Below are 17,497 nucleotides of genomic sequence, written 5' to 3'. Positions count from 1 at the left end.
GGTACGGATTGAATATGCCTCGAGAGTCGCTTGTATTGTTAACTCTATCGAAATGATCTGTCGATTGATGTGAGTGTCTCTTTTCTGATCTACCAAGGTCTGCGCCATAAAGACGCCATAATCTTTGACAATCGCATGAATCTGTTGAATATCCGTGTAGGCCTTCTGGGGCGGGCCATGCAGCGGAACAGCCTGAGTGGCAGCCGCCACGTGTGGGGAGCCAGTATCTACCGGGGTATAGATAGCAATAGTGTTGGTGATGATGCGGAGGGCGATTACCCCCGATGGGGCATCCAGAAGATACGGCCGCATTTCTGTCCAAGATGTGCAGCCAAGTACTGGTTAGGTGCAACCAAGATTACATCTGGACGGAAGAAGATTCCGGCAATAGAAGTCCTGATAATGCACATAATGGACTATCTCCAGACGCCTCTGTCTAGCTAAGTCCACCTTACTAAGCGGCACATAACGAGCTTCACAGGTTCCGTTCCGACGAGCCCTGCCCTGCCCTGCCCTGCCAATGTCTCCGTCAATGTCTCCGAGCATTTGTAGTATATGCCTTGCTTGACCAAGATTCGAGAAAATACGTCCTCTTCCCTTTTGGCAATTTGTCATCGCTTACAAACAACTAACCACGCTCTGATGTATATATCAAACCTTTCATAGCAAGGTTGAGTACGATGCTCAATCGAGAGCATATCCCTCATTCCCAACATCCAACAACATGCAGTCCGCAAAGAATATTACTATCATTGCCGCGTCGGGAACGCTTGGCTCGGTTGTTCTAAAGAAGCTTCTGGATGTGGGCACTTTCACTGTCACAGTCCTGAGGCGTGCTGGTTCTTCTTCCAGCTTTCCTGACACCGTCAAGGTTCTTGATGTTGACTACTCGTCTCACGAGTCTCTGAAATGTGCCTTTGCCGGGCAAGATATTGTTCTGTCATTCGTTCCTACCGTCGCGGCCGAGTCACAGATCGCCCTCATCAATGCCGCCGCCGAGGCCGGTGTATCTCGCTTCATACCCTCCGAATATAGTGCAAACCTCGACAATGAGAAGGCGCGCACTCTCCCTATCTTCCGGCCCAAGGTCAAAGTTCAGGAGCACCTGGTGGAGATGGCCAAGCGCTCCACTCTCACCTATACCTTTATATACGGCGGTGCCTGGCTCGACGCGGGCTCGAGTCGCAGTTTCGTACTCGACTTCTCGGGCCAGAACACCTGCCTATATGATGGTGGTGACGTGCCATTCAGCGCAACCACTCTCGGATCTGTTGCCGAGGCCGTCATATCTACCCTTACGCATCTGGACCAGACCCGAAACCGATCAGTATTCGTCCACAGCCTTGTCACGACACAGAAGCATTTGGTATCTCTAGCCAAGGAAGTGGCTCCGGAACTATCATGGGACACGACCACCAGCATCAAACTCGATGACTTGACTGCCAAGTCAGACAAAAGACTGGCACAGGGCCTATTGGACTTCGAGACTTTCAGCCCATACATCTTCCGTGCTATATTTGACCCGAGCTTTGGTGGAGTATACTCCAGGACAGACAACCAGCTTTTGGGCATTCGAGAAGCCTCAGACGAGGATGTGAAGGACATTTTCAGGAGGGTTTTGAAGCGTTGAAGGTGCCCACCCGACTCTATCTAAGATGTCTGGGCGAGTCATTTTGATGGACTCGGAGCGTTCGAGAAATGGGCCATTCGAGCGCCATGATAAGACCAGAGATCTTTTCTTTTGCCGAAATATCATCCATATTTACTGTCCCATTGCTGTCTTTTCTGTGTTTCTTAGCTAGTTCAAAGCACACCTTGACGATGATGGCTTGCACGGAAATTCCGTAGCAAAGGCACCTTTTCTTAGTCGAAACGGAGTACTCCGGAAGCATTTCTATAATTGGAATTTCTTCAAACTTACTCCGTATAAGATTCTAAGAGGTCCTTATTAGCGGCAAGTTAGCGGAAATGCCATCTGTCGCTGAGCAAACCCCTTGTCGCGGTAGAAATAAAAAAAGAGGTCACTAGCCAAATGCGTGGATGGCCACACACAGATCAAAGAACAAGGTGCTCAGCACCAAAAGAGATGACATCACCGACAACAAAGCTTAGTTGCAAGAACCAACTACGGAGGACTTTGTACCGTGGAGAACCAGTGACTAAAAAGAGTTTGTCTGTATGCACCATTTGCATCGTCCCCAAGAGGCAACTGGGGTCCTCAGGGACGGATTGGCCGGAAGCGCACTAGTCAGGGGATTTAAGGTTTGCCTGGTGTTTGTTTCACCTTCTCGTGTTTGTGGGTTTTCCATCCAGGGTCGTGTGTACACAGGGTATATCCTCAGTTGATTTCAAGCTACAGAATGGAAGATTTGTTGCCTCTACTCTGATAATCCATGGTTCTTAAGGTTCCTTCTTGGGTTTGTGCCCATGTTCCTTACGGTATGGTATGTATGGCACTCCAGTCGTCACTAACCGTGGATAGGGACGCATACTACGAGGTGAACGAGGGGCAGGAAGAAACCTCCATAAACAGGAATCAACTCCCGTCGATGTCCTTCTCTACTCAAGTCCGGGCCACGATATCTTATGTGTATCCACCGCATCACCATAATCACATGCCACCTTCCACCCCAAGCAGTTTCTGTGCGGACATGAGCATAGGGTGATGGGGGTGAGGTCGGAGGCTTGTGTTCTCCGATCGTCCATGACCATGCCATGCTGGTGTTCGTCGTAGCCCCTATTTCTGATTCTGCGGGATCCGCGGGTAGAGACCTTCTTCGACCAAGGAATATCAATCCACGCGGGAGAGAAACTGACTCGACCAAATTGCGCTTGGTCTCTGAGCCCCTCACCGGAACCTGTCTCTGCCGAACTGCAGCAGTCAGGGTGAATCTCAACTTCTGAGCTCACGGCCGACCGCCGGCCGAGTCTTCGAGTCGACCATCGCACCACCCCGGTTCTAGACTTCCTGGTCGAGTCTGTCATGTCCGTCGATTGCTTCCAGGCTGTAGTCGACCGTCGAGAACCAAACCCCAAGCGAAATTAGATTCAACCCGCGCAAGGTAGGATCAAGGAATCAACCAACGGATGAAGCCGGGTTACTCATCCCTGCGAGTATTGTATGATCGCTTTGGCGCAGGGTCACCCCTTTCGCGCCACGTGTGGTTCGAATGTTGGCTGTCGTTGTTGAATCATTGGCCGAGGTCAACGGTCACGGCCGACGAGGTCGAACGATGGAAGAAAAACGTCGTTGTGATTCCTAAGAAACGAGGGGAGCATCTCCACTCGGGCCGGGGGTGATGGTGCCAACACTGTGGTAATATTATCCGGATCTCCGAGCTGCAAACTTGATAGGATTGTAGGATTGGAAAACAAGCAGCCGATCTAAGATGGAAAGGGGAGATGTCGGCTGTAGCCTTCGAATCTCGGATCCGAAGAAACGAAGCCCCCCCCACAAACGGACCATTAGTCCGTAAGTGTGTGGCGGCCAGACGTTCGACCTTCAGGTGAGCCAGCCACAAGTCTGTCCGCATTGGTTATCCTCGAGGGGGTTCAACGGTTCAACTCCAAGTCTCAACCCTCGGAGCCGAGCGGTCGTTTGTTTCACCCTACTTTCTGACTTCCCTGGGTTTGTATTTCTTTTTTATTTTTCAAACATCTGTCCTTTTGCCATCCGGTTCTCCAACCCCCTCCCATGCAGGTTGCTGGGCATCGCCGAATTGTAACGGTCGTCCGATCCGCCAGACGCCGTTGGTGATCAGACGTTTGCAAGGGCCAGGATTGGCTTTTTTTTGGCCCCTTATTCGGAAAATCCGATCTTGGTCCGAAGGCAAATGCCGCAGAATCTGACACCGCACAACAAACCAATTCATTCTCACAGAAGATGCATCACCGGCAGACAGCCTCGATGATGCCACGTCCCATTCGACAAAGATGAGCGCCACATACGGTACCGACGTGCGGAATTATGGAATGATTGAACACGAACGACGATCACAAGGCAAGGGATACCAAGCAGGCAGGCAAGGCCCTTGATTATTGACTATCACGAAAGACCCAAGAAGTCAGGAACGCAAGGCCTCTCTGAGGCAGCCCACGGTTCGGCCGAAGCGGGGAATGCTCGGGCCACGTGCTGCCAATCGGCCGCTGCTTGCTTCTTTTGGCTCGTTCTTTCCTTCCTTCCATTCCTTTCAGCTACAAATACCACGCCGTATCCCCGCCGCCCACGCTCGCGAACCAATGTCCCCTCCTCCCGTCGGATTCTCACCCCGACCGCTCTTCCTCCGCGTCCTGCGTCGGGGTGGAGTGCGACGGAAGACGAGACGACCATGGTCTGCAACGTTTCCGTCACAAGGGAGACTGACCGATTTCAGATCCCTTGGTCACGATGCTGAAATCGCGTCGCGTCGTGCAAGAAGATGACTTATACACTATTTACAGGGGTTTGCACTCCTCCGGTAAACGGGCGGGAGACACGCAGTGGTAAAGTGCCCGCAAATATGGAGACAGAAATTGGTTACGAAAGATGAAGCAAGTCCGAAATCATGCATTTCCCATGTTCATGCTCGGGAAGAGCATCACATCCGACACCCGGTTGAGAATGTCGCCAATATGCCCATTCTCCCTTCGGGCATCATACTGCGGCGGATAGCTGGACGAGATGCCGGGACCGACATTGACCGATGCTGGGGAAGTGAGCGCCGTGGCGGGGGAAATGGGCGTGGCGTTCGCTGTCTGTGGCGCCGACGCTCCTTTTCGCCGAAAGTGGAACGCGGCGCTCACCTCTCGAAGCGCTCGCAGCGACGAGGCGAGATGTTTGGCCGAGTCGGTCCGAATGTTCTGGTCGGCCTCGCCATCGGCGTATACATGATCCGCAAGGACGCGCTCTAATTTTTGAATCAGATCCCACGTTTGAGTGTGAATCTGGTCATTGTTATTTGCTACCAGAAGGAAGGCGGACGCAATCGATCGCTGGAGACTGATCCAGGTGCGCGAACAGTGGGAATTGAGCGAGTGGAGCTCGACAAACGCTTCGATCGTGTTGATCAGATTGTCTAAGCAGTCGTTACGAATAATTCCGCGACGGTGTTCGTCCAGAGGAGCATCCGGATCCAACGCCACACGGCACATAACCGAGATGTAGTATGAGGAGTGTAGGCGCAACTCCGTCCGCTCGATGTTCTGGGCCAGACTGTTACATCTTTCCGGGTACCGCAGATGCGGCGCGGCCTCCGTGATAATCCGCTCGATGCGATGCTTATAATCGCGTATTTCATGGTATCGCAGGTGAGAATGGTGCGAGAACATCAATTCCCGCAACATCTCCAGCACGACCGAAATAATCCGGCAGAGGGTTTCAAAGTAGGAGCGGTGACCCGGCATCGACTTCGGGTCGTACGCAATTTCCGGCTGGCTGACCATGGTGATCGACGGCCGGTCGTATGCCAGAGAGAAATGGCTATTCTGAAAAGCCATTGTCCACCTGAGATCTCGAGTTATTACAAAGAGAAAAAAGAAAATGATGCCGGAGACAGTTCGAGCCATCGCTTACCATAACCTTCGCCGTATCGCCTGAGCAGCTGGCGAGAACCCCGAGGTCTCGACGTGAAGACCAAGTACCATGCACATTCGCTCCGTCATGCCTTGACGTTCAGAACTTACGTTAACAACGGCTTCATGACATCGAGACCCCAGATTATTCCGAGCACTTACCGAGTAAGGTATATGATGCACCGGCGTTCATATTATATGATAGCACGTTGCTGATGATCAACAGGATCTGGATAACTTCGATGGTCGGCTGAGATACATAGTTCATCATGCGCAAACACTGGTATGAACACGACACTATACCGACATCAGTTTGGGACGAACGAGCAGCCAAGGCAGAATTGCACCCACCATAAACCCATGAGGTTAACTCTCTTTGGTTCCCCGACAGATCGGACAATTGACACCCCGACGCGAGGACGGCAAACAGCAGACTCAGGAAAGGTAGACTCATGCCGAACGGCTTCATCAACCCATTGGCGTCGGGCCGATAGACACCCCCCGCGGCCAGCCTCCCTCGAAGTAATCGATTCATATCGTCCTCCAGCTTGTCGACGTTCGGCAGTACGGGATAGAGGACCGCACCGATATCCCGGTAGTACCCTAGAAATCTGCAGAGTGTGACGCAACGATCAGCGGACAGTCGCATACGACGTAGGCAACGCCGACAGAAGCAATGGGGATTGGGGGAAGGTCACCCACTTTCGACATTGCTCGTCATCCGGCAGCACACCGCACACGCCCGCAATATTGAAGGTGTATGGATCCGACGACCACAGGTCCACGAAGGGATATGCGGCAGATTCATTCCCGAGCGCCAGCTCTGCCAAGAGATCATCCTTGGGGAGTGCGTCCGCCGTCCCGTCCGACCCTTTCGACTTATCCAATATATCCACCAACGCCGACCGAGAACCAATATGTACCGGGCCCGTCTTCAAGGCGTTGGCCCCATATATTCCCTGGCTTGCCGGGGTGTGCTTTTCCTCCGTCGTCGACACTTCGGACTGGGGCTCGGTAAGGTGAGCGGAATGGGACTGGAACAAGGAATGGAGACTGGACAAGATCTGTTCCATCGCCTGCATCTTGGAATTGATCTCATCCCATTCCATCTGCGACACGGTCACGGTGTCGGAGAGCGGGTCATCGGAGGCCTCGGCACCGTAGGGCACATCTCGCGCGGTGGACAGGTAGGTGGCGGAATATTGAGGCGTAGAGGCAGTCGAGGCCGTCGTAGGGAAAGGCTCGGGAACCAGGGCCGGCTTGGGGAGCGTGGGGAGCGTTGGGGGCGGGCGACCGTAGGAACAGTTGAAGTTGCGCTTGACGCAGTTTCCGCAGGGCACGTTGCGATCGCAACGAACCTTGCTAGCTCGACAGGGCAGGCAGGTCTTGCACTCACGAGGACGGCGTCGAATCGGATAGGTAGGCATCGCGTATTAGGACCGAGAGAAGAGCGAAGCTCCCGACCGCCCCGCTAACTGGGGATAGAAGGGGTAAGAGGGGACGAGAGGGAGCGAGCGAGTATCGAGCTGGGAGACTGCGTGCCACGGCGGAAGACGCGTGATTGGCATCGAACGGAATTGGGTTATTAAGCATGGATCGGAGAGGGCGGGTTGGGGTAAGAGACAACGGGGATCGTCGTTGGTTGGCTTGTTCCAGGGAAATTTGCCTTGGGGCTTTTGCGGTAGTTAGGGAGAAGAAAAGGGAAAGGGGAGAACAAGAGAAGCCAAGCGAAGCGAAGGAAGGATCAAAATCAAAATCAATTAAATTGGGTAGTTGGTTATGATCGATCCCTTCAAGCGCGACGGAGACCCGGAGCCAAACTGCTGCGGGTGGGGGGAAGAGGAGGGAAAAGGTCAGCCACGGAATTTTATGTGGATGGGATGTGGGAAAAGAGGGCAAAAGAGAAGCAGAAGATGGACGAGTCTGGCAACAGCATGAGCGAATAGAAGTTGGGAATCGTCAGAGCGTCGGTGGACGAGGCGTTCCGTGCCGTCTGGAGAAGGACATCTAGATGAGAGGTTCCAACTGCGAATGGACGAATCAGCCGGCGCTCGTTAGTGAGAAGCAGCCACGGTCTATTTTGGTCTCGTTTCGTTTCGCTTCGATTGTTGGCGACGCTCTTCTTGCTGTCCTTTGCGGCCAAAGTGTCCCGAGATGGCGTGGTGCCGATCAGATCTGGATCGATCTCACTAAAGATCCGCTGATGGATCAAGATTTACCGGATTCAAGGTTCCGACATCTCGACTTGCGAAGCACGAATGACTAGGAAGTATACAGCCAAAGAGGGCATCGAAGGCGATGAAGTCATGGCTGCAGAGTCGGACCCTGAGAAGAAGAGGAATGAAGGAATGAGGAGTGAGGAATGAGGATCCCGGCAACTTTTTGGGCCCCGCGGCATTGCCCGGCCTCAGGCTGGCTAGTTTGTCCCATTTGCCTGCACCCAGGCAATCTGTTCGTGACAATCCCATTCTTCTACCTTAATCCCTCGTCTTTGTTCTTCCTCTTGCTTATCCAGAAGATTGTCGATCACTGCGGTTACCCGCAGCCAGGCCAGTCCCATCCCAAACTCTGCCTCCATCGTCACTCGGCATCATTCGCTGGCTCTTGCTTTGTCGGTGGAGTAGCGGATCCAGTTCGACTGTCTATACTCGATACATCTAGTTGCTCTTGTTTATTTCTTTCCTTTCTGCGAATTTTTTAGATTCGGTCTACTAAATGTTGGTGGGGGAATTTATCGCTCATATCCATAACGTCATGATAGCTCTTCCTCTCTCTTTGCCCCTCATCGCTCTTGTATTCTCCCCTTGACCGTTGTCAATCGTACATTGCCCCGCTCCTTCTACCAAAAACGACATGATCATCGGCACTTGCCTTTTTTTCATTTTCGTTCTGTAATTCACGGTGGACTCGCGATCTGCGACACCTGCGGAACCACCCACCAATCATGCCAACGCGTCTTGGACCCTGTTTCTGGGATGTTCACGTGGAGACGCAGCGGGTCAGAGGGGTTCGCGGTTCCAGGGTCACTAGCTGCACCTGCAGCGGACCGAGCTGCGAGTGCCTTTTTCACCGTCTCGATGGCAATGCTGGCCCCGATGCAGGCGCGCATCGTGTCCTTGACGTCCTGTTTCCAGTTCTCTTCGATGGCTCGCGCGCCTGCGGGTGGGGAGTCGGCGTCGTCCTTGACGAACGCCCCGTTGGCCAAGGTGGATTCCCAGGCCCTGCGCGCCTCGGAGATCGCCTTGGTGGCGCGCTCCAGCACGATGGCGTCCGAGTCGCCGTCCAGCGTCGCTTCGCGGTGGTATTCCTCGAACGGGACCAGCTCCGGTAACGTGATAGGGATGAAGGGTTTCATGCGCAGCTCGTAGCGCAGCCGGTCGCGGGCATACGACTGCGTCGGGGAGGCGGCGTTCGGGAGGACCTTGTGGCGCGCGAGGAGCACGTAGAGCGCGTGCAGGGCGATGGCAAAGGCGTCGACGGCGACGATCTGCGTCGTTAGGCGCTCGAGCAGGCGTAGCGATCTTTGCAGCACGGCGTGTCGCTCGGTCGCCTGGCGCTTTTTGCCCGCTAGGCTGGTTAGGTTGCGTTTCGCTGTGCCGACGGTGAAGGTGCGGATGCGGTCGATGTGGCCCAGGTGCGTGGAGCAGATGTGCGAGAGGTACCAGTACATGCCGGGCAATTCTTCGGGCGAGTAGATCGAGAGCTCGAAGCCCAGTTGTAGGATCAGCCGGAATTGGTTCAGTTTCTGGTGGTAGGCCCAGCTGCTGAGGGGGTAGGAGTAGGTGGCGTCGCCGTTGGAGAGGATTAAAGGGGGCTCGTTGCTCAGAGTGCGGAGCTGTTCGTCGAGGTCTTCGGCCTGATTGTTGTGGTGCTTAGATATAGAACGCAGAAACTGGAAGGCGAGGTGAGTGTACTAACCTCCATCTGCAGGTTGTCCCAGTCAAGGATGGTGTGGCAGACCGTTCGGCGGATGCGGCAGCGATTCAGACAGGCGCTTCGGAAAGTATCCACGAAGGGCTACAGAAGATGTAAGTTTATAGTCTCAGTCAGGTATGGTGGAGGCCAAGAACAATACCTGAGCGAAACGTTTCACAAAAGCGTCCATGTGCTGGGCAATCTGGAAGCGGGGGTCGGTCGGCATCTCGGTTTCGTCCGTGCTAGCTTGTAGCAACGTGCTGGTGGGAAGAACCAGTTCCCCTAGCTCGTCGTAAAGGAATTGTTTCACCGGGATCGCTCCCAGCACGGTTGTTTTGTTCACGATGATTGTTTGCAGAAGGGATCGGATATATACAGATGGTTGGGGTTTTCGGGCCAACAGCGTCCAGATAGCCACCTGAGATAGTCAGAATAAAGTATGAGGGGGATGGCACACAAACGACACCGTGATCATACCTTGATGTTGTGCGGTCCTCGGTAATCAAGAAGTCCTAGTAGGTCAATGGCATCCTGGCACAACCGTTTCAGATGCGCCAGCGCATCGTCAGAGCTGATCTTCACCATCGGACGAGGAGGCACGGTGCTAGCCAGTTTCCGTTGAATTTTCCAACTGAATGCCTCGGGAACCGATTTGCCCAGGGACAGGGTTTTAGCGAGCGTATCCAACTTGGATAGACAGGACGTGAAATGCTCGGAGGACCGAGTGTCTATAACATTAATATCCTGATTCAGCCCCAGAAGAAAGTCGCGCCGGAAGGTAAGACGGCATTTGATCGCTTCCTTGAGAGTCTCATCCACCTCTCCCTCTTGCTCGTCGATCCACGAGATCGCACGATCCAATAGGTTGAGAAAGTAGTGCACGTCGAACTGTGAGAGTAAATTGCGATTGTAGAGTTGCGCAACGAAGTCCTCCTCCTGAATATGATAGAATCAGCAACAGCTCACCAACATCCCTATCAAATGGCGAAACCACCACCACCACCTACCTCATAGTAGTACTCAGCCGCCACTCGCGAATGCACAAAATCGCAGCATTTCACCAGCGCAAGACAGTATGCGCGCAGCACCCCATGTACCAATCCTGCTTCCGCCTTATTCTCGCCTGGCTGATGACGACTGAAATGGGCTTCTTCGAGGGACTTGGGGACGGGCCATAATAGGTTATCGAGGTATATGGACGTAAAGAGGGTCAGCGAGAGCGGGTGGCCTTTGTGCCATGCCATCTATCGTAATGCCATCGATCTCGTTAGCAGAGCTCCCGTGTGTAGAATGTGGGATCATTTCCACCAACCTCGTGGAAAAGCAGCTCGTCCATTATCCCAATGACCTCCTCCGGAGCCAGCTCCCGCATGATATCGTAGTCGTCCTCTAGGGCCTGTGCATTGTTCTCACCGGGCCCAAGGTATCCGCTGTCCATTCTGGAGTCCATGATCTGCAATTTCGCAAGCGTCAGTCTTCCTGAACCAGTGGCTATCTATTGCGTGGGTAGTCTTGTCGCGATGGGACAGTATAAGGTAGAATATAGGCGTTCCTGGCCACGCGCAACGCACCTCCAGCGCACCCACTGCCTCGAACAGTGTAAAGTATTCATCTTTGACGAGTTGACCGGTTTGAAGAGCTGGAAACAGAGAAGCGGCGTTAGCGACATCTCCAATGGCCTCCGAATTCGATATAGACGGGACCGCACTCACTTGACGCAGCGGTGGTGAACTCTTCGGTGATGTCGCGTGGGACGACGGACTGCGAGGTGACTCGCATCTTGGGGGCCTCGTTGGTGGGCAGCATAGAAGAAACTCGTCAATCCGCAGCCAGCTGCCAGATTTTCCGGTACTGAGCCTGTTGAAATAGTCCGGCAAAGTGGGCGAGTCCCAAGAAGACAAGAATAAAACAATTAGAGTGAAAAGAGGGGGAAGAAAACGAGGTTCGGGGAGAGGGGATGAAGAGAAGGAGGGCGGGGAGAGCGGCGGACGGGCAAAACTTGCGGCAAACGCAGAGCAGCCCCGGGCAGACACTCTTTGCAGAAGGCTTTAGATCGGTCAAAACAGGAGCTACGAAACCACGAGATCTACTATGGTCAAAAGAGAAGCGAGCTTTAGAATAAACCGCCCTTTCTTTCTATTTATACCTGATCGAACGGGGCCAATATGCTACATGGATCCTGCAATCATCGTCCACTTCGCTGCGAACCATTTCCCCCGAAGTCATTCTTCATTCCTGCTTCCGAATCCACTCTGGTCTTCGCATCGATTGTTGGGGATCGGGTTTCGCTTATTTCGAGTTGGCTTGCTGAGCCATGAGTTCGTCGTTGACCTGGCCGAGGGGCTTGACTTCACCCTGCTTGCCGTTCTATTACCGAGGGAGAAAGCATCCGGTCAGTTACACATCCACAAGACCACTATATCTAATCAATCCAGGCATAAACGAACCTCCCACTTGGCGAAACGAAGGTCCATCTGTCCACGGCGCTCGGCAGCGGTACGGGGACCGTCCTTGAGGGACCGGCGGACCGCGCGAGAAGCGACGGCCAGGTAGCGGTTGTAGCTGGGGGATCAAGTCAGCGGTCGGAGTCGAGGGATCGAAGGTGAGGAAAAACTGGCAGGAACCAAAGAGCAGACATACGTGAGACCAGCAGCTTTCCAGTAGGCCATTGTGACGGTTGATGGAGAATGGGAGAGATGCAAATCAAAAGGGCACAAGGGACTCTCGGGATGCGTTGCAAAGCGACTTCCCGGAGGTTCGGGTGAGTAGTCACGTGGTTGGTACCACGTGATCTGTTCTTCCCGTGATCGGTGGTCCGTCAGGTGAACGTGCATCCGTCCATCCTGAGCATCATAGTAGTTGTATTTGTCTTCTCACTTGGCATGTAGAACTTGGAGGATCATAATGGCTGTTAGATATGATAGAGATTTGAAGGAGTCAACATATACCGGGCAAGTATTCCGCATCTTATCCCAGTGCCTAGATTAACAAATGAAACACGGAAATCTGTAACTATATATATGCTGCACAATTCTACCTCTATGATATAGTATGAAGAAGAGTTCTAAGATAGTCCAAAAACATATTTCTCTATTGCCCTGCCCGTACGAAAACTGAAGACTAATATTAAAATCTGTGCTAGACTAATGGTTTACTGTTCTGGTCGCCCTGTGACGTTCCCTGTGTTGTTAGTGCCGTATCTACACTACCAACGACGACAACAAACGGGCCTTATAACAACCAACGACACCAGAGCTTTACTAGTGCCAACCACTTCTCCAGCCTGGGAGCTCAACTCTCCACCACTCTTTGTTGTTGTGCTTGGGTCCCTACGTCCCGGTCCAAAAAGCTCTTGTCTGTTCACCTTACACAACACCTCTACCTGCAGACGGCTTGTGTTTCTCGCAGCTCCTCTTACCTCACATTCACTCTGCGCCTGCCCAGGTTCCCAACAGAACAGCTGACCTCAACACATATAGTATATCGCCGATTAGCTCTCGGGCTTTCGGATGTCATCGACTGACTAGCTCTGCCCCTTCGACAGTGCGCGTGACAGATCCGGATCTCAATAGGACAGAGACAGACTCCGGCACAAGCGAGACACGCACGATGGGCCCCCCGAAGAAAATGTTGAATAGACCAAAGAAGCGTGTCTTAGTCCGTTGGGATGGTGTGTATTCCCTGCACTGTGTGCTTACCTTGAGCATCACTCCGGTTCCTGCTGACGACTTTTAGAAAATCTGAATGAGCTTCTTCTACTATGTGTACAATCGGTTTGTAACGCCCAGTCAGTGAAGATCCCGTGGCCGGAGGTCGCTAGGACCATGGGCCACAATGTCACCGAAGGAGCGATCGTCCAGCACTTGGCGAAGCTGCGCGCTCGCCGAGCTGCGACAGGCAAGGATGTCCCTCCACCCCTTCGACGTGGCGGAGTTGGTGCCGCTATCAAACCGTCTAAGCCTACCACCACCGGATCAAAGCGCAAGGCCCACAAAAGCCCGTCGGGAAGCGATGACGAGTCGTCCATACATTTTGAATGCGATGACGCCTCTTCGGACGAGGAATACACTGAGAAACGTCGGTCCAAGAGAAAGCCTAAAATGGCCAAGAGGCGCGGGTCGACTCCAATCAAAGTAGAGTCCGATTCGGAGCAAGACAAGCGGGAGGAAGTCAGTGCAAGCTCTGAGGAGCTGCTGGTGCCGGGTGCTTCGTTTCTCGATTTCCCAAACAGTAACGTTTCGGATGACTCTTCAGTGGAGTCTAGTCCCAGCCCCGTCGAAAGATCTAAAATCGTTGTCCTCAAGTATAGACGCCAGACTGAAGAAAACCAGGAGTCGCTTTTTGGAGGCGAGGAAGAAGAAGTTGCCCTCCCCCCGGCCGAAGCAGGTGGAGCGGACCTGGATGTTATTGGCAACAATAGGAGTGAGCCGGGGTTTAATTTCAATGTGGATCAGCCATTGGTCAATCCTGAAATCAATCCTGAAGTCGACCCTGACTATTTGCTGTTTCAGCCTTTTGAGAACATGCCTGAGGGTTCATATATAACTCATGACGGCATCACGTATGAACCGACGCCCCTGCAGAATGGCAGCGAGCTCCCCACTGGACTGATGGGGGAAGGTTATTTCCTGAATGATCCCACATTCAGTTATCAAGACTTGCTGGAGACCGACGGAAACCTAAACTTTTATTGAAGTCTAGGTAAAGGCGAAAGATCAGCTGATAGGCAGCTTTTGATTGGAATTTCCCGTTGAGCGTTCATTTTGCGGCGTTTGATCAGAATATGGTATGGACTTGATTTCGGAGAAGCATTGATCTATCGTCATTTTATCTTCACAGCAACTGGATCTTATTCATTTGATATGTCTTTGGTTTTGCGTTTATTGAATTCTCGTTTGATGGGCAGGATTCACTCGGGATGCGGTATTTATGCGTTCTTGTTCTTCCGTTGGGAAAATCATGCATTGCTACATACTGGATGTGATGTTAGCAGGGAGTCCTTTTTCAGGAAAATATTAACCATGATAATAATGCAGAATGGACACACCTCTACTTCGTACTCCCTGGACATCCACCGGTCCGTCGTGCTCTCGGACGCACACCGTACAAGTTGTAGAGGACGCTAAAGCCCAGAATTCCGACGGGCCGAGCGATTCCCTCGGGAACGGACCACGTGACCTTCTAGGAGCTTCTGCCGCCAAGACAATCCGGGGATCGAGAAGCGCCTGGAAAATTTTCCAGACTTTGGCTTCATCTCCATCTCTTCTCCATCTCTCTTCCCTCTTCCCTCCTCATTCTTTCTTCTCTATACTTTCTTGCTCTGGGAGTTCTGGTCGGGCAGATCCATCTCGGTGCCTATTTCTTAATCAATTCTTGTTGTTTGTCTTGTTTTTACTTCTCTCCCTTGTTACCAAGATGCAGAGAGCTCTCTCCGCCAGGACTTCTGTCCTTTCTGCTGCCTCTAAGCGGGCTCCCTTCTACAAGCCTGCCGGCTTCAACCTGCAGCAGCAGCGTTTCGCTCACAAGGTACGTCTTACGCTTACGTTCCTCTTCGCAATGCCACGCGAAAGATGCCGGTCGGCTCCTCCGTGATTACCGAAGTCCTGTCCCGTCGGCACCCGATGCTAACAACGATCTTTTCTTTCGCTCTGTAGGACCTCAAGTTCGGTGTTGAGGCTCGTGCCCAGCTCCTCAAGGGTGTTGACACTTTGGCCAAGGCTGTGACTTCTACTCTGGGTCCCAAGGGCCGTAATGTCCTGATCGAGTCCCCCTACGGCTCCCCCAAGATCACTAAGGGTAGGTCTTATCCATCTCTCCCGACCCCCGATTCATCGCTATGTATCAAGACACTGACTTGAATAGATGGTGTGACTGTTGCCAAGGCTGTTCAGCTCCAGGACAAGTTTGAGAACCTCGGTGCTCGTCTCCTCCAGGATGTTGCTTCCAAGACCAACGAACTGGCTGGTGACGGTACCACCACCGCTACCGTCCTTGCCCGTGCCATCTTCTCGGAGACCGTCAAGAACGTTGCCGCTGGCTGCAACCCCATGGATCTGCGCCGTGGTATTCAGGCTGCCGTTGAGGCTGCCGTGGAGTACCTCCAGCAGAACAAGCGTGACATCACCACCGGTGAGGAGATTGCCCAGGTCGCTACCATCTCTGCCAACGGCGACACCCACGTCGGCAAGCTCATCTCCACCGCCATGGAGCGCGTTGGAAAGGAGGGTGTCATCACCGTGAAGGAGGGCAAGACCCTCGAGGACGAGCTTGAGGTTACCGAGGGTATGCGCTTCGACCGTGGATACACTTCTCCTTACTTCATCACCGACGCCAAGGCCCAGAAGGTCGAGTTCGAGAAGCCCCTGATCCTGCTTTCCGAGAAGAAGATCTCCGCCGTCCAGGACATCATCCCCGCCCTTGAGGCCTCCACTACTCTCCGCCGCCCCCTTGTTATCATTGCCGAGGACATCGAGGGTGAGGCTCTCGCCGTCTGCATCCTGAACAAGCTCCGTGGCCAGCTCCAGGTCGCCGCCGTCAAGGCCCCTGGATTCGGTGACAACCGTAAGAGCATCCTTGGTGATCTTGCTGTCCTCACCAACGGTACCGTCTTCACTGATGAGCTCGATATCAAGCTCGAGAAGCTCACCCCCGACATGCTCGGTTCCACCGGCTCCATCACCATCACCAAGGAAGACACCATCGTCCTCAACGGTGAGGGTACCAAGGACTCCATCGCCCAGCGCTGCGAGCAGATCCGCGGCGTCATGGCCGACCCCACCACCTCCGAGTACGAGAAGGAGAAGCTCCAGGAGCGTCTGGCCAAGCTCTCCGGCGGTGTTGCCGTCATCAAGGTCGGCGGTGCCTCCGAGGTTGAGGTCGGTGAGAAGAAGGACCGTGTTGTCGACGCTCTGAACGCCACCCGTGCCGCCGTTGAGGGTGGTATCCTCCCCGGTGGTGGTACCGCTCTGCTCAAGGCCTCCGCCAACGGCCTTGACAGCGTCAAGACCGCCAACTTCGACCAGCAGCTGGGTGTCAGCATCATCAAGAGCGCCATCACCCGCCCTGCTCGCACTATCGTTGAGAACGCCGGTCTTGAGGGCAGCGTCATCGTCGGTAAGCTGACCGATGAGTTCGCCAAGGACTTCAACCGTGGCTTCGACAGCTCGAAGAGCGAGTACGTCGACATGATCTCTGCCGGTATCGTCGACCCCCTCAAGGTCGTCCGCACTGCTCTGGTTGATGCCAGCGGTGTCGCTTCCCTGCTCGGTACCACCGAGGTCGCCATCGTCGAGGCCCCTGAGGAGAAGGCTCCCGCCCCCGCTGGCGGCATGGGTGGCATGGGTGGTATGGGCGGCATGGGCGGCGGTATGTTCTAAACTGCGCCGCGCCGCCTCTCGCCCTGACCCGTCTTTGTTTTGCAAAGGTTTTCCCTTCGAGCGTGTCTTAGCATAGTATGGCCATTTCCTGGTACATTTTTGTTTCATATTGATTTCCTTTAATATCTTTTCCTTTGTTTTAATGTGTTGCACGTCTTTTTTGATTACCCGAACTTTTTACTACCTCCCTTCACCTTATCATTTCTCCTCCCGTTTTTCTCTACCTTATGATTTCATTTGGTTCGTCTTCATACATCATCTCCACTCCAATTATGTTGGGCAGAAAAAGTCTCAGGGAGTCCAGTGTATCATATCATGTACTTTATGTACTCCACTCGCCGTTAGATGTTGTGGTCCTACAATTTCCTTTTACGTTAACTTTGTTTTCGGACCTGTAATCGGGCATCGTAGCTGGTTGACATAATCCTTTGGTAGATCGTTCTCAGCCTACATAAGGAATCATACTCAAAGTGTTGATATCGGCACTGTAAGGACTGACTATTGCTCAGGTATAAGGCCTTGGTCTACTTAGAATTACGTGGCCTTTCAATAAAAGCCTTGAGTTCTTGCATAACGAGGAGTAGTGCGCATACAAAAGATGGAAAATGCTTATTAGCACATTGGGTATATATCGTTCTACATCTACACCTCTATCT

At 53.2% G+C, this 17,497-nt stretch overlaps 9 protein-coding genes across 9 annotated transcripts; 3 read left to right on the top strand and 6 right to left on the bottom strand.

Annotated features, from left to right (window-relative positions):
- Positions 1–724: 724 nt before the first annotated feature.
- LDX57_011789 (aromatic alcohol reductase) lies at positions 725–1,630 on the top strand (the record flags this gene model as incomplete). Its single annotated transcript, XM_046093531.1, has 1 exon — positions 725–1,630. One exon carries the CDS (start codon positions 725–727, stop codon positions 1,628–1,630), a length of 906 nt encoding a protein of 301 aa, XP_045949509.1.
- Positions 1,631–4,542: 2,912 nt separating this feature from the next.
- Positions 4,543–5,421, bottom strand: LDX57_011788 (transcription factor domain-containing protein; the record flags this gene model as incomplete). The annotated part of the gene is made up of 1 exon (XM_046093530.1): positions 4,543–5,421. The coding sequence occupies one exon, from the start codon at positions 5,419–5,421 to the stop codon at positions 4,543–4,545; it is 879 nt and encodes a 292-aa protein (XP_045949508.1).
- Positions 5,422–6,182: 761 nt separating this feature from the next.
- LDX57_011787 (Zn(II)2Cys6 transcription factor domain-containing protein) lies at positions 6,183–6,977 on the bottom strand (the record flags this gene model as incomplete). The annotated part of the gene is made up of 1 exon (XM_046093529.1): positions 6,183–6,977. The coding sequence occupies one exon, from the start codon at positions 6,975–6,977 to the stop codon at positions 6,183–6,185; it is 795 nt and encodes a 264-aa protein (XP_045949507.1).
- A 1,469-nt stretch (positions 6,978–8,446) lies between these two features.
- MAK10_3 (N-alpha-acetyltransferase, non-catalitic subunit) lies at positions 8,447–10,437 on the bottom strand (the record flags this gene model as incomplete). The annotated part of the gene is made up of 5 exons (XM_046093528.1): positions 8,447–9,406; positions 9,469–9,567; positions 9,626–9,883; positions 9,943–10,401; positions 10,432–10,437. The coding sequence occupies 5 exons, from the start codon at positions 10,435–10,437 to the stop codon at positions 8,447–8,449; spliced, it is 1,782 nt and encodes a 593-aa protein (XP_045949506.1).
- Positions 10,438–10,442: 5 nt separating this feature from the next.
- On the bottom strand, positions 10,443–10,709 carry MAK10_2 (N-alpha-acetyltransferase, non-catalitic subunit; the record flags this gene model as incomplete). The annotated part of the gene is made up of 1 exon (XM_046093527.1): positions 10,443–10,709. The coding sequence occupies one exon, from the start codon at positions 10,707–10,709 to the stop codon at positions 10,443–10,445; it is 267 nt and encodes an 88-aa protein (XP_045949505.1).
- Positions 10,710–10,732: 23 nt separating this feature from the next.
- On the bottom strand, positions 10,733–11,271 carry MAK10_1 (N-alpha-acetyltransferase, non-catalitic subunit; the record flags this gene model as incomplete). Its single annotated transcript, XM_046093526.1, has 3 exons — positions 10,733–10,918; positions 11,037–11,104; positions 11,178–11,271. 3 exons carry the CDS (start codon positions 11,269–11,271, stop codon positions 10,733–10,735), a joined length of 348 nt encoding a protein of 115 aa, XP_045949504.1.
- Positions 11,272–11,754: 483 nt separating this feature from the next.
- Positions 11,755–12,134, bottom strand: LDX57_011783 (ATP synthase subunit epsilon family protein; the record flags this gene model as incomplete). The annotated part of the gene is made up of 3 exons (XM_046093525.1): positions 11,755–11,832; positions 11,913–12,027; positions 12,106–12,134. 3 exons carry the CDS (start codon positions 12,132–12,134, stop codon positions 11,755–11,757), a joined length of 222 nt encoding a protein of 73 aa, XP_045949503.1.
- A 1,155-nt stretch (positions 12,135–13,289) lies between these two features.
- LDX57_011782 (uncharacterized protein) lies at positions 13,290–14,159 on the top strand (the record flags this gene model as incomplete). The annotated part of the gene is made up of 1 exon (XM_046093524.1): positions 13,290–14,159. One exon carries the CDS (start codon positions 13,290–13,292, stop codon positions 14,157–14,159), a length of 870 nt encoding a protein of 289 aa, XP_045949502.1.
- Positions 14,160–14,880: 721 nt separating this feature from the next.
- hsp60 (chaperone ATPase HSP60) lies at positions 14,881–16,841 on the top strand (the record flags this gene model as incomplete). The annotated part of the gene is made up of 3 exons (XM_046093523.1): positions 14,881–14,991; positions 15,120–15,261; positions 15,328–16,841. The coding sequence occupies 3 exons, from the start codon at positions 14,881–14,883 to the stop codon at positions 16,839–16,841; spliced, it is 1,767 nt and encodes a 588-aa protein (XP_045949501.1).
- Positions 16,842–17,497: the final 656 nt, after the last annotated feature.

The sequence above is a fragment of the Aspergillus melleus genome (assembly GCF_016097325.1).
Source record: "Aspergillus melleus strain CBS 546.65 chromosome Unknown contig7, whole genome shotgun sequence".
Lineage (NCBI taxonomy): Eukaryota > Fungi > Ascomycota > Eurotiomycetes > Eurotiales > Aspergillaceae > Aspergillus > Aspergillus melleus.
Note: the sequence above shows the minus strand (reverse complement) of the source record. Positions and strands in the feature narration are given on the sequence as shown.